This window comes from Loxodonta africana, chromosome 2 (assembly GCF_030014295.1).
Source record: "Loxodonta africana isolate mLoxAfr1 chromosome 2, mLoxAfr1.hap2, whole genome shotgun sequence".
NCBI classification, from domain to species: domain Eukaryota; kingdom Metazoa; phylum Chordata; class Mammalia; order Proboscidea; family Elephantidae; genus Loxodonta; species Loxodonta africana.
Genome location: NC_087343.1, coordinates 212,952,662 through 212,966,078, shown reverse-complemented (window position 1 = coordinate 212,966,078; position 13,417 = coordinate 212,952,662). Strand labels below are relative to the sequence as shown.

The 13,417-nt window shown below is 56.8% G+C and overlaps 1 protein-coding gene across 15 annotated transcripts in view; it reads left to right on the top strand.

Annotated features, from left to right (window-relative positions):
- Positions 1-13,417, top strand: part of MPRIP (myosin phosphatase Rho interacting protein) — a 226,205-nt gene that overhangs the window by 150,593 nt on the left and 62,195 nt on the right. For all 15 annotated transcript variants that reach the window (XM_064279422.1, XM_064279423.1, XM_064279412.1 and 12 more), the window contains exons 4-6: positions 3,538-3,689; positions 6,963-7,047; positions 12,461-12,671. In XM_064279422.1, the coding sequence (XP_064135492.1) occupies positions 3,538-3,689; positions 6,963-7,047; positions 12,461-12,671 (448 nt within the window). The remainder of the gene's footprint in view (positions 1-3,537; positions 3,690-6,962; positions 7,048-12,460; positions 12,672-13,417) is intronic.

Sequence of the window (13,417 nt, the reverse complement as noted above, 5' to 3'; positions counted from 1 at the left end):
AGTTGCCAGGGCTGGGGGGATTGGTTAGTGAGGAAAAAGGTACCTCATGGTAAGTCATGTGTAAAGGGGTATAGAGGAGATTGTCAGTGTGGCAGGACCTTACAGAGGTCCTGGCATACAGGTAGCAAGTAAACGTCAGCTTCCTTCAGTCCTTGCCTAGTTGGTTATGTCTTTGCCTTTTATTAATGCTTCTGAAATCCGTTTCGGAAGGAGGTAGAGCCCTCTTTTCACAAATGAGGAAAACTGAGGCCAGAGAGGTGGCATGTCTGAAGACCTGTGGTAAAGTTGTACAGGTGCCTCTGCTCATTCCATTGGTGACACTTGGCCATGTGACCACATATAGCTGCAAAGCAGGCAGGAAAATGCTGTCTCTAGCCAGGTGGCCATGTGGCCAGATAGAACTGTCCTGAGGAAGAAGGGGAGAAGGGGCTGGCCATAGTGATCTGAACCCTAGAGCACCTTCTTCAGGATGGGGCATGGGCCTCCGTGGAGGAGAAGCTATCAGGATTCCTGTGTGCATGTTTCACTGTCCCTACTGTGTCTCTCTGTGTGATTGTGTGTTGTTTTTACAATATAATGGTATACTGGCACCATGGTATGGAGATATAACTTCTAAATTGCTGTGCATCTGTATTTCACTGGTGGGTGCTTGCTATCAGCGTGGCAAGGCCACAGGTCTGCAAATCAGAGTGGGAATCTAGGATGGGGGAATAAAGGTTGCCTTTGAAAACCCCTCTGTGCTGGCTTTCCTTCCATTCTCCAGTCCTGCTCCTGACTCACTCCTGATCTGGTCAGATCGGTTCCTCACTTAGCAACAGGAGGAGACTCAAGGCTCAGAGTGACAGTGTACCTTGTCCAGGGCCTGCGGAAGACACTCATTTTACCCGTGGGCCTCCGAGCCCTGAGAAGGCCACATGGGGTCCACACAGGGCGTTTGCATGATGCCGGAGAATGGGGGGGCACGGGGAATTGGAATTTCTGTAGAATCAAGTGACTGGAGCTGAACAGAGAGTTGGGAATACTGGGCATTCCCTCACCGGACCCCAGCCCTAGCTAGAAGGTACACTTCCTTGTGTGTGGGAATAGCGCTGATCTGTGAGAGGGACCAGGCCCTGTGATGTCCCCCAGTCACGGGGCAGGCGGTGACTTTTCTCCAACCCTCCTGGCCTAAAGTAAATGCTGGTATAAGGCCACATCCCTGCCCATGGCTCACCTGAGGAACCCCCTCTGCCTGGCGTGGGACAGCCTCACCCAGCTCCCTTTCCTGGCTCCTACCCAAGGGCCTTCCAAGAATGCCAGTAGAGAAATCTGCAAGGGCATCTAGTGTGTGGAGAGCAGTAGACTTGTGGATGTGGCATACGTCCCCACTGGGATCAGCCCTGAAGCAGGATGTCGCAGAGAGTGTGTACTCTGCCCACTGAAGGTCAGAGGCAGACAGACAGACAGACAGACACCTAGTCTCTATGAGCTAGGGCCCTTGCCTCCTGCGGGGCCTCCACACTTCTGAACTGGCCTGGGAAAGATGGGCTGAGCTCAGAGCCCCGTGAGGACAGGCTTCTTGGAGCCGGGAAGCAGATTCCTTTCTCCTTCTGTGGGGAAGAGAGTGGCAAGCCCACCGCCATGTCAGGAAAAGCCCCAGGGACCCAGCCCCTCTGATGTGGCTGGTGGGAGCTCAGAGTCAGTGCCAGACCCCATGTGCTCATGGCAGGACAGGCATCTTCCCAGTGCATCAGGTAGGGAACTCATGGTTGGGGAGGGTCTCCCTACAGGACTGCACTAAGGCAGCAGCCGTTTGCAACTTGTGCTGTACTTAGCGAGCACCCCTGTGCCCAGGGCTGAGGCTCTTCAGTGGGATCAGCGGAGAAGCTGGAGATGGATTAGAGGTGGGCTGGAAACGGGAGCCTACCCCTTCCTGGAGCCTCCTCCCCACACCTTGGCCACCCACTCGGGTCATGGGACCGTCATCAGTGAAGTCATTAAGGACAGCACTTCCCTCGCCTGGGGAGGAATTCCTGGCTCGTGGTAACCATGAAGACCCATTTGCCCTGTGTCCCCCCTTGCACCCCACCAGCCAGTCTACTATGCCTCCTTTCAGTAGGCCTCCTCATGTTTGGAAGGAAAAGCACAAGGCCAGAGGATGCTAAAAAATAATCTTTAGTGGCGCCTGGGGTCTTAAATGCTAGTAAGCAGCCATATAAGATGCATCAATTGGTCTTAACCCACCTAGATCAAAGGAGAATGAAGAACACCAAGGACACAAGGTGATTACGAGCCCAGGAGACAGAGGGCCACATGAACCAGCGACTAAATCATCCGGAGACCAGAAGAACTAGATGGTGTCCAGCTACAACCGATGACTGCCCTGACAGGGAACACAAGAGAGAACCCCTGAGGGAGAAGGAGAGCAGTGGGATGCAGACCCCAAATTCTCATAAGACCAGACTTAATGGTCTGACTTGAGACTGGAAGGACCCTGGGGGTCATGACCCCCAGACCTTCTGTTGGCCCAGGACAGGAACCATTCCCAAAGCCAACTCTTCAGACATGGATTGGACTGGACAATGGGTTGGAGAGGGATGCTGGTGAGGAATGAGCTTCTTGGATCAGGTGGACACTTGAGACTATGTTGGCATCTCCTGCCTGGAAGGAAGATGAGAAGGTGGAGGGGGTTAGGAGCTGGCGAAATGGACACGAAAAGAGAGAGTGGAGGGAGAGAGCGGGCTGTCTCATTAGGGGGAGAGTAATGGGGAGTGTGTAGCAAGGTGTATATGGGTTTTTGTGTGAGAGGCTGACTTGATTTGTAAACTTTCACTTAAAGCACAATAAAAATTATTAAAAAAATAAAAAGGTCCTCCCACCTCACTTTTTGCCTCAGCAGGAATTCCTTAGAGCTTTCTTTCCTTGTTTTTCATCTTCTGTCCCTCATTTCAGTGTCTAAGAGCTTTTGCTGTCAGAAAAAAAGTTGTTTCTGGGAAGGTGCCATGTCCCCCCCTAATGCAGCCCTCTGCCAGCTCCTTGGCCTACCTTGAGAGAATATGGATGTCATGGCCCTTCCTGCCCAGCCTCATAGCCTGCTCTCACTGATGTGGCTTCTCTCTGGCCCCCTCCTTGCCTCTAAAAATATCCTGGCTATTTTAAAGCCAGCTCCCCTGGAACTTTGTCCTACTACTCTCTTGTGAGACTGGGCTCTTGGCTGCCTCTCCCCTCCCAGCTGTCCTGACAGAGCCGTCGCCTCCTGTCTTTATCCTCCACCCCCTTCTCAACAAGGAAATAATGTCCTCTAGACAAAGCCAAGCCCTTGTCCTTCCTCCTTCCTGGGGATTGGAGGGCAGGAAGTGGAGACACGAGGCCTGGGGAGAGACTTAGCATGCCCATACTTTGTTATCATGGGCAGGTACTGAATGGCCAGGAGAAGTTCTGGGCCTGTGGAGAGGTGGTGGTTGTCAAAAGGGGGCCTGGGTGGAAGCAGTGGATGCACCTCGTCCTGTAGCTGTGGAGCCTGCCTCTGAGTGACTCTGTCCCCTCTTCTGCCTGCAGCCTACCACCCTTCCCCAGGGCACCATCAACATGAACCAGTGCACGGACGTGGTAGACGGGGAGGGCCGGACTGGCCAGAAGTTCTCTCTGTGCATCCTAACACCTGAGAAGGAGCACTTCATCCGAGCCGAGAACAAGGAGATCATCAGCGGGTGAGTGTGCCCACTCTGCTGGAATGGGTGCTGGCTGCCAGCACGCTCTCAGGCCAGGCTCTACGTTGGCACCTGCACAGCACGACTGTCTGCTGATCCAGAATGGTCATCATTTTCTCCCCCAAATGTGTGTCTTCTGCTGACACCCTGTCTCAGGTCACAGCACCACCCACAGCTGGTCGCCAGGACAGATACCCAGGACTCACCCTCTCTTCTGCCTTTGCCTTTTTCTTTAGCAGGTCAACGGTGTGCATGAAGGGGACAAGTGGTGTTGGGAGAGTGAGCAGTGACATTCAGCCTGTGCGTGGTCCTATGGCAGACAGCCTGAGTCCTGCCTATCAGGGGTTTGGAACAGGTCAGGGTTTGGAACAGGCCCTGAAGCCTCTGCCGTGGTTGTGTCTCCACGATCCTGTTTGCCTGCACACATGGGCCTGCCGTCCCCATGCAGTCTGGCAGACAAGAGCACTGGGGAGACGATCTGGACACTGGGGCCCTGGGCCCATGGGTGTGGCTGGGCAGTCCCAGGCCAGAGGCTTGTGCCATGGCTACACCTCACTCTTTCCTGTCCAATGGGCAAGGTCTTATAGCCTGGACCTCTGCAGCCCTCTTGTCACCCTAGGACACTTGGCCTCTGTGAGGAGGTCAAGTGGGGTACATGCACCCGGGGGACAGATGCTTCTGCTGCCTGTCTCCTCTCCATCCTCTACTTCTAGCCTTCCCAGATGGAGCCCATCCCTCATCCTCCATGGCCTCCACTGGGTCTTGTTCCTTTGCCCGGTAAACTTCCCCCTGGGCTCTGGGGCCCATGACAGGTCCAAGACTTTGGTTATATGGTCAGTCCAGCCATACCTCAAAGCCAGGTCCCTAGGGTGGTGCCAGCTGCTCCCATCAGTCAGATGCGGGGCAGGGAGCCCTTGGGGGCGTCCAGCCCAGCCCTCATTCAGGAGAACAGGGGAGGTCCAGAGACAGCTGAATAGGCCCCTGTGTCCCTCCCAGAGCTAGACGGGGAGTGTGGAGGGTCTCCTAGGCTGACAGGGCCACTGCATCACAGTCACATAGCTCCTTTAGAGGCCATTAAAGGCTGGCGAGGGGGGCCTCTTCTGTGCTCTTCCTGGGGTGGGGTCTAGGAGCTCCTTCCTTTCCACAGCCCTGCGTTTCAGCCTTGACCCCCACCGCACACCCTCATTCACCATGGCTGTGCCTCTCACAGTTGGAGGGCCTGCCGAGCTGCATCCCCTGCCGCCCATCCCATGTCCACATTCAGGTCCTCCCCTCCTTTGTACTGAATTTACTTGGTTAAGATTTCTAACACATCTGGCTAATGTACATGCTTCCAGCTGGTCCTGTGAGAAATCCGAGTGCAGAGGACACAACCTACCACCCTTTTCTGTGCCTGGGCCTGTCAGATTCCCGCTCCCTCCCCAGTGTGCAGAGATAGGAGCCTGCTGCCCTCTGAGGATGCCTGCCCTGGGAGGACTCAGACGCTCCCCTTGGCACCAGTTCAGCCCCCAGGGCACACCTGCTCTTAGCGTCTCCAGGGGCTGGGGGGCTGGATAGAGGCCCACAGCTCATACAGACAGAGTTACAGGATGAACACGGGGCTGGGCACAGCACCAGGCAACCTTTGTCCTATCGCGTGGCCCTGGATGCCCCCTCCACGTGGCCTGATACCCTAGTCTCTTCTGTTCCCTCACGGCCCAAGTGGCGACTTCTGTGGATGTGCCCAGCTGGAGAGCCCCTGGACCAATGCAGGGGTTCAGGGTGCCTGGAGGGGGTGCTCACACCACACTCCTCCCACTCCTAGGGTATACATGAGTGATTTCCTTTTTTTGTGGGACTTTCCCCTCCTGGGTAAAACTTCAGAGAGACCTTGTGCAGGCACAGATCCTTGCAGTGCTTTCTTGCCTCTGGGGCTTGTGGAAAGGGGCCTGTGGGCCTGTGGCTCAGGCTTTGATCGACACGGGCATTGGTTCATTCTCAGCAAATCAAGAGCTACTTAGAAAGGGCTTTGCTAGGCTGCAGGCGGCCCCTCGGTCCATAGGACCCTCGCATCCAAACCCAGCTTCACCACCACCAGCTGTCACAGTTCACCCAGAAGGCTCTGACTATGACCTGGCCTTCCTCCCTGCCTGCAGTGACACCAAATTAAAGCAGCACTTCTAGTACTAAAGGCATGCCCCCTCGCTGCCCCCAGCTCAGTGTCATATGGCTGGGGCAGTACAGCACCTCTGCTCAGACTCAGTGGGACTGCTGGCCTGTGTCCCATCAGCAGGTCCTCACCAGAGGCCACAGTGGGGCCAATGTAGACCAGGGACTGCCTAAAGATTTGGCCAGCCATCTCTGGCTATACCTTCCCAATGGACAGAGCACCCGCCTTCCACCCCTAGGGCCCAGGCTAGAGTGCAGGCCCACAGAGCAGGCAGGCTTGGGCTTCCCTCCTCCTGTCCCTCTGCCAGCCATGCAGGGCTGTTACGAAAGCTCGCTTCTCTGTCCACTGTAAAACTCCATACAGTGGACGTCGCAGCCCTGGTTTCAGAATGAAAGTCAAGGCCCAGAGGCTGTCAGCAGACACAGCAGAGCCTGATCTAGAATCCAAGCCTCTGGCTGCAGGCCTGTGTGCCCCCTTCTCCCTTGCCACTTTCCCTACCACCTGTCTAGGCAGATCTGGCAGCCCTCAGTGCCGGGCCTCCCTGTGCAGGCCAGGGCCTAGCAGTGAACTGGAAGGTCTGGACGATCAGCTGCTCAGTCACCCAGGTGAGCTGTTGCAGGGGTCTTTGGTGGCACGACTCCTGAATTCCTGCAGAGGGCAGGCATCTGTTTCAAGACAGTCCCACACGGCTTTGAGCCAAGCCTTTCTGCACACCTGCTAGGTCTACTCTGGGAGGGGACTTAGAGCTGAGTGTGACCCCTGAGGGCAGAGCTGTAGTGGAAACAGTGATGTGCCCTGAGCTCCATGGCCCTGTGGTCAGCCTGCCCTTGGCCTGAGTTGTGCAGGGCCTGCGGAGCCCCCCACTGGCACCATGGTCATCACAGGGTCAAATTCTGACCCTGAGTCCTATGTGTGCTTTTGTGGCCTACTGTACTGGCCCAGCCTGCCTGGCAATGGCAGACTCTTACCCAGGACGATGCTTTTCCTGCAGGCAGGCAGGGTCCGGAGGCCTGGCCACTGGGTGGACAAGAGCACAGGGCCTGATGACAGGCTGCCCTTCCAGAGCCACACCATGGTCCCTGAGACCAAGGGTCTCACTAGGTGCCTCTCTTCTCTCACCCCAGATGGCTGGAGATGCTCATGGTCTACCCCCGGACCAACAAGCAGAACCAGAAGAAGAAACGAAAAGTAGAGCCTCCCACACCACAGGTACGTGCTTGGTTTACCAGCCATACCCTCAGTGGGCTGGGAACAAGGGGGAGCACCTCGGAGGTCAGGGGCCTCAGAACCCAGCCTAGAATGGGAGGGGGTGAGGGCCATAACCCCACACCCCTCTTGATGTCTGGGGGATAGTTTGCCTGCTAGGTGTGCTTGGGGCTGTGATGGGGCTTCCAGCGGAAGGCAGGCGCTGAGCAGCATCATGTATGCCAGCACTTTCCCCTGGCCTGGAGAGAGGGCACACCCAGAGGAGCTGTATGCTGCGTGCCGCGTGCTGCATGCACATGCCTGTATAGCCACTGTCCAGGAAAGAACCAGCCCCACCCCTTTCTTCAGGGATGACCCTGCAGGTGGCAGGCTGAGGAGGGGTGTGGAGAAGCATCCTAGAGCATCCTGGTCAAGTGAGGGGCTCTTAAGGGACCCTGCTATGCTCTGGGTATACACACACACACATGCACCTCTGGTGGCCAGAGAAGTCATGCCATCAGGTCCAGTTCTTTCCCAAAGGCCCTGAGTGTCTGTCACCCCTCCTCCTCCCTCCTTTTGGCCAACCTGCAGGGGCTTAGGGTACCTGAAAGGGTTCTGCACTTCCCTACTACACCCCCCATGCTCCTGGGGCCCTGCTGGAGTGACCTCACCTCTCTGTGCCTCAGTTTCCTGTTCTGCAAAATGGGGTGCGGGGGGCGGTTGATAACCAAGTAACAGAGTTACTACAGCACAAAAAGGAGGATCAAGCCCGCAGGGTGCCAGTGTCCTTTCTTGGGCGCTGTGCCACCTTCTGCCGTGAGAATTGCTGTTGCCTGAGCTCACAGCCGGGTGGAGAATGGGGCCTGCCGTGGGGTCTCCACAGCCCACCTGGCTGCTGTCTGCCTGCAGTGCACAGAGGTTGGGGTGGGCATGACCCAAGAGCTATGCTGGCCTGGGCCCCCTTCCCTCCATACCCATTAGGGACTCCCTGCAGATGCCCTGGCCTCAGTCCACCCTCCATCCTTTCCTCGTCGAGGAGTCTCAGCAGACACCCACAACAGCATCCCTGAACACTCTATGTCTCTGGCAGGCAGTTGGCAAAAATGCAATCGGAGTTGTTCCTGGAGACTGAAAATGGGACTTCCATGGTGCTTCCTGCTGGGAGCAGCAGTTAATTACACAAATCCCCCAAAGCCGCCTGGTTTGAGGGAAAAAATCTCAGGCAGAATAGCAGCGTTTAGGGCTATACTGCGTTTCCATGGTGACGCCTTGGAAACAGTGTGGGAGCAGAGCATCTGAATCCAAATAAAGTAATTCCACGTGCAGAGGACATGCTGGGCCAGACCAGGGGATTTGGTGATTGTCCTTGCTCCCTGGCAGCCCCTCCCATGCAACATCACCTCCCAAATACTTCTCATGCTGGCTTTATCTTTTGGTCCCTGAGCTATGGGTTGTTAGCAGGATCCCAGGGCAAAGATGGCACCCACTTCCCTGAGGGCCTCTTAGACTCAGGAAACTTGGGGTCTCTTAACACAGGCAACTCCACTTAGCCCTCCCCCAAACCCCTGTAGATACCCTGGGCAGGTCTTTTGCTTCTTCTGCCCCTTGTCCTCAGGGGTATCACGTTTGAGGCCACTGTGCCCAGGAACTGTGGTCGCTTTTCAGGGGCCTCTGCAAAGTGGGTGGGGCTTGTACTCTACATCAGGGGCCATCTCTGTGGATCATGTCGGGGCAGCAACTTGGGGACACCCAGGGGGAGTCGGGGGGATACAACCGTGTTGGGGTCTGGGCCAGCCTCCCCTGTGTGCCTGGTGCTGAGGGCATCCTGGAGCACTAGGGTGGGACTGTCAGAGGCTGAAAGCCTCAGGGCCCTCTAGAGACAGGGCCTCACAGCCCCTATCTGGCCCCTTCTCTAAGGCCCATGTGGTTCAGGAGAGCTTCTCACCACACCAGTTGAGGTCCTGAGGCTTCCGCCGCTGCTGTGCCCTATTGGCCCCAACCTCTGCCCCCCAGGAACTCAGTCAGGCAGAGGGATGAGAGTCACCTTAAAGAAGGGCATCACAGGGAAGCTGTGGGCCTTGGAGGGTCAGGCCAAGTGTGAGGGGACTGCTTCTGTGGGAACGTTGCAGACGAGGGACAATGATAACAGTCCAATGGACTCTGGGGGAGCAGACCACCTTCAACAGGAGGCAGGGGTCCAGAGTGACAGGAGTGCCCCACAGAGCCCAAGGCTGGGAGGGTGCCAGCCTGGCCCACTCTGGAGCCTCAGAAGTCCAAGGGAGCCCCTTCCTCAGCCCTGTTAAGCTTTCAGCAGGAAAGGCTCTTTTCCTGGCACCTGAAGCTTATAGCCGAAGGAAAAAATCATCTAGGTGTGACCAGGGCAGGGCTCAGGTGAGGCTGGTAGCTGTGTTCCCTGAGCAGGTATGCACACTGGCATCTTGTTTGCCCAGCACCCATACCTTCCTCCTCACCTCCAGGTTGGCTCTCCCATCTCCCCAGTTCTCTCTGTTCTCACTTCTACCTGCCTTTCTTTAGAGGCAGTGAGACAAGCCCAGCTCTCAGTACCAGGAGAGGCCCTCTGGCCCAAGCACCCTGTCCTGGGACCTGCCTAGGGCCTCTCTTTCCACAGGAGTTTTGTTTTCTGCTTGGGTGCTATATACTGTTCCAGGGCAGAGACCTTCCATCTTCACATGGGAAGTGGAGAGGAAGGCCTCCTGTGATTCCCCTGCAGAGAGGGGCCTCTGATGGGACCTGACTCTGCCCCATGCCCTCTCCTGCTTTGAATCCCATGTGAGCCAGCCTTGATGCACAACAGGCTCCCTGTGGCGTCCACAGCCCCAAGCCATGCACTTGTGCAGGCCATGCAGGATGGAGCCCACAGAAAGCCTGGTGTCTCTACTGCTTGCTCTCACAGAGCCCTCCCCACAACAACTAGGGCAGTATGGGGAGAGAAGGCAGCACAGTGTGGCCTGGCCTGGCCACAGGCCTTCTCTGTTCTGCCACGCATACTCTGGGCCTTCTAGGCCATCTGACCCTCCACACACCCTCTTTGACGGGAAAGAGCCTCTGTACCGCTCTCCGCCTTCCTAGGACTAAAGAGTGGCTTTGTTCCCACTGTCCCATTGACGAGGCCTGGCATGGGCAGGAGAGAGCAAGGTTGCCGAGAGAGGAAGAAATCCCTGTTGGCCTGGGCTGGGCTACACCTCAGGGCCATCTTCTTTGAGATGAGGCCTTTCCACAGTGGAGGTTGGGAAGGGGGGTACTCATGGAACCCAGGGCCAGGAGGGGGGATGCCTGTAGGGCTTGGTGTTGAGAAAGTGTGTATTTCCAATGCTTCTAGTCACATGCTCTTGGACCGGGCATGCCCTCCCCCTCCTGGGGATTGCTGCCAGCCCACCCTTCCCCAGGACTGAGGAAATGGGGCATATGCCCTGAGTGCTCTTACCTGTAGCATGGGGCAGCAGCAGCTAGCAGCCAGGCCTCTTCTCTTGGGGGCTTGGCCCCTGTCCTGTCTTCTGGTCTGGGCCCTGAGCCCACCATCCCCCCCTTAGCTGGTGCCATTTAACCAGGGCAGACTTGACATCCTCCCTACCCCCTTTAGTCCCTGCCCACCAAGCAGGCCTGGCCTGGCCCTGGAGCAGAAGACCCTGGGCTGTTAGAGAGGGCCTGGCAGAGGGAAACTGCTCAGAGTGACATCTACTGTGAGGAAGCGTTGCTGCTGGGACAGGAGCCGGGACCCCACCATCAGGTAGACTGCGGGTCACGAAGCCCCGGTGGCCCTTAGGAGGTAGTCAGGATAAGCCATTGCCACACTCATCCCTTGGCTTCTGAGACCCGTGTGAACTCTGTCTGGGAGGTCCTCTGAGAACCACATGAATGCTTTCTGACATGAGCACTCTGTGGGGGACCTTCGGTCTGTGGGCCAGTCTGCTGGCAGCCTGAGCCAAGTAGCAGGGCAGGCAAAAGCCTAGGTCCTTAGGAAGAACCATCCAGCCTTATCCTGTGAGTTGTGGGGTCTGCACAAAGTGAATGGAGGTTCTGGACCCAGTGAGAGGCCTGTATTCTTGAATTGTCCTCCAGACGCCTCCAGGATGCTGCCTCCAAAGCAGCAACCCTCCCTCCCAAGCACACAGTGTAGGAAGTGCCTGCACCACTCGACGCCTCACGAGCTGTGGGAGCATGAGCACACCCCTCCCTTAGCCTGAACTGTGCCTCTGTGAGCACTGCATCGTCTCCAGAGGATTGCCAGGCAGATTAGACGGTAGCGTGGCTGCCTGAGCCTGGCACAGAGGCACTCAGCCCCCGCAAGTACGTCATCGGTGGTCATACTGTGTCTGCACACCCACACGTGCACACACTCCCTTATGGAAAGGCTATGTCACATACAACCCTGGCCAAGGGCCCCAAGGCAGAGGTGGATCTCCATAAATGAGGTTTGGTCACCAGTATGGGGGGTGTGGGTGAGTGTTATCAGCCCCTGTATTTCTGGCAAGAGAACTGAGCTGTGCAGTGCTTTGAGAGGGACCACAGCCATTCAGCAGCTAGAGGGGGCCTGGTCCCGGGGCGTTTCTCAGGCTAAGCAGGTGTCTGGGCCCGGGCTCCGGATACGCGGGCTTAAGGTTCTCTGCAGCCCTCGAGTTGGACCCCTGTGTCTGTGGGAGAGCCCACGCCCACAGGGTGACAGCAGCTCTGTCGACCTGGGACACAGTTCTTATCTGGGCTGCAGGTTGGGATTTAGCCTGTGTGGGGGTGTGTGTGTGTGTATGCACACCCGTGTGTGCATGTATTTCTGTGCACGTGGCTGTAGATTTGAGTGGGGTGTGTGGTTTGCGTCTCTTGACTTGTTCTTCACATAGTGACCCAGGTGTTCCATTTTAACTTCCTGAGACTACAAAGTGGGGGTGGGTGGTCCCTGGGATGTCCCAGCTTGGGTGCTGTGTGAGCATATTTCTTTGCATCACCCTGAGGATCATAAGGCAGTGCCTGAGTGTGTGTTCTCTTTCCTCTCCCCTTACTCGTATTTTAAATGCTGGAGGTCTGAATGGCACACCGGGGGCCAGCCCACTGTGGTTCAGCAGTAGTACCCAGTGCACTGCTGTATAGCTCTGTCTGGGCTTGAGGACGGGGAGAACTTACCCGTGTTTGGTGACAGGGCTCTGAGCAGAAACTCAAGGTCTCCCTCTGTGCATTTACCAAAGCTGTATGGAGGCGTAGTAAGACCAGGCTCTTTGGGGAGCTGGCTGGGCTGCAGAGGTGACAAAACTACAGTGCCGTCAGAGGAGGCCCTACCACAAGCATTCCTTCTGTGCAGACCCAGAGCTTCTCGTCCTCTGGGAACCTTAACATCCCCAGAGCTGAACACAGGGCAGCCAGGAGAGAGATCTGACACGTACATTTGCTGCTGTGCCCAGCACAGACTGACCCCCTCTCCTTTTAGGAACCAGGGCCTGCCAAGATGGCTGTCACCAGCAGCAGCAGCATCCCCAGTGCTGAGAAAGTCCCCACCACCAAGTCCACCCTCTGGCAGGAAGAAATGAGGGCCAAGGACCAGCCAGATGGACGCAGCCTGAGTCCAGCCCCGAGTCCAGGCCAGAGCCAGCCTTCAGCTGCCAGCACCCTGCGGGAACCTGGGCTGGAGGGCAGAGAAGGTAGGTGGGGCTGTCAGGGCCTGGTGATCCCAGCCATAGCCTCGTGCCACCACGTCCAATGCTCACTGCATCCCTCAGCCCTATGGACAGGACCTGGCCTGGTTCCAGGCCAAGAGCCCTGGCTCAAGCTCTCAAGTCCCCTCTGTAAAGGGGTAATATAGCACCTGCCCCATCAGCCTCGGACACTGGGTATGAAAATCAGAGATGCCATGTAGCCAGGTGTGTGTATCAGGAGGCATCTGGTCACTGTACCATTGTAGCTGCTTCACAGGCGTGTCTGATTCACCCCATTAGGCAGGGTGACCTCTGGCCTTCTCTCGCAGGGAGGTCTGCTTTCCTGACTGAGTTTCTCACAGGCAGGAAATCCAGGCCCCCCACCCTCCATGAGAGGACCCCGGAAGCCCTTGTTCAGAGGGGAGCAATAGTCAGGGAGGCCTGGTCCTCCTCACGCCCCCACCCGTGCCTGCCCCAGGCCCCCAGATGAAGCAGAGAGAGAGGATGTTGGGAGGAAATGGTGGCATCACCAAGCTTTCTTGGCCTCACGCCTTGGAGTTTTCTGAACAGAAGTGATTTCCTTCTCAGCCTCCTCACCCCAGGGCCAGTGAGGCCCAGGCTGACTTTTTCCATTGATGTCATGCCCAGATCCTTAATGGCAAGGTGACGATTGGGCTGAAACCCAGCTTGTTGAGGTAGAAAGTGCTCCTCCCTAACACTCCCCCGCCCCCCCGCCAGCACACCCCCATCCA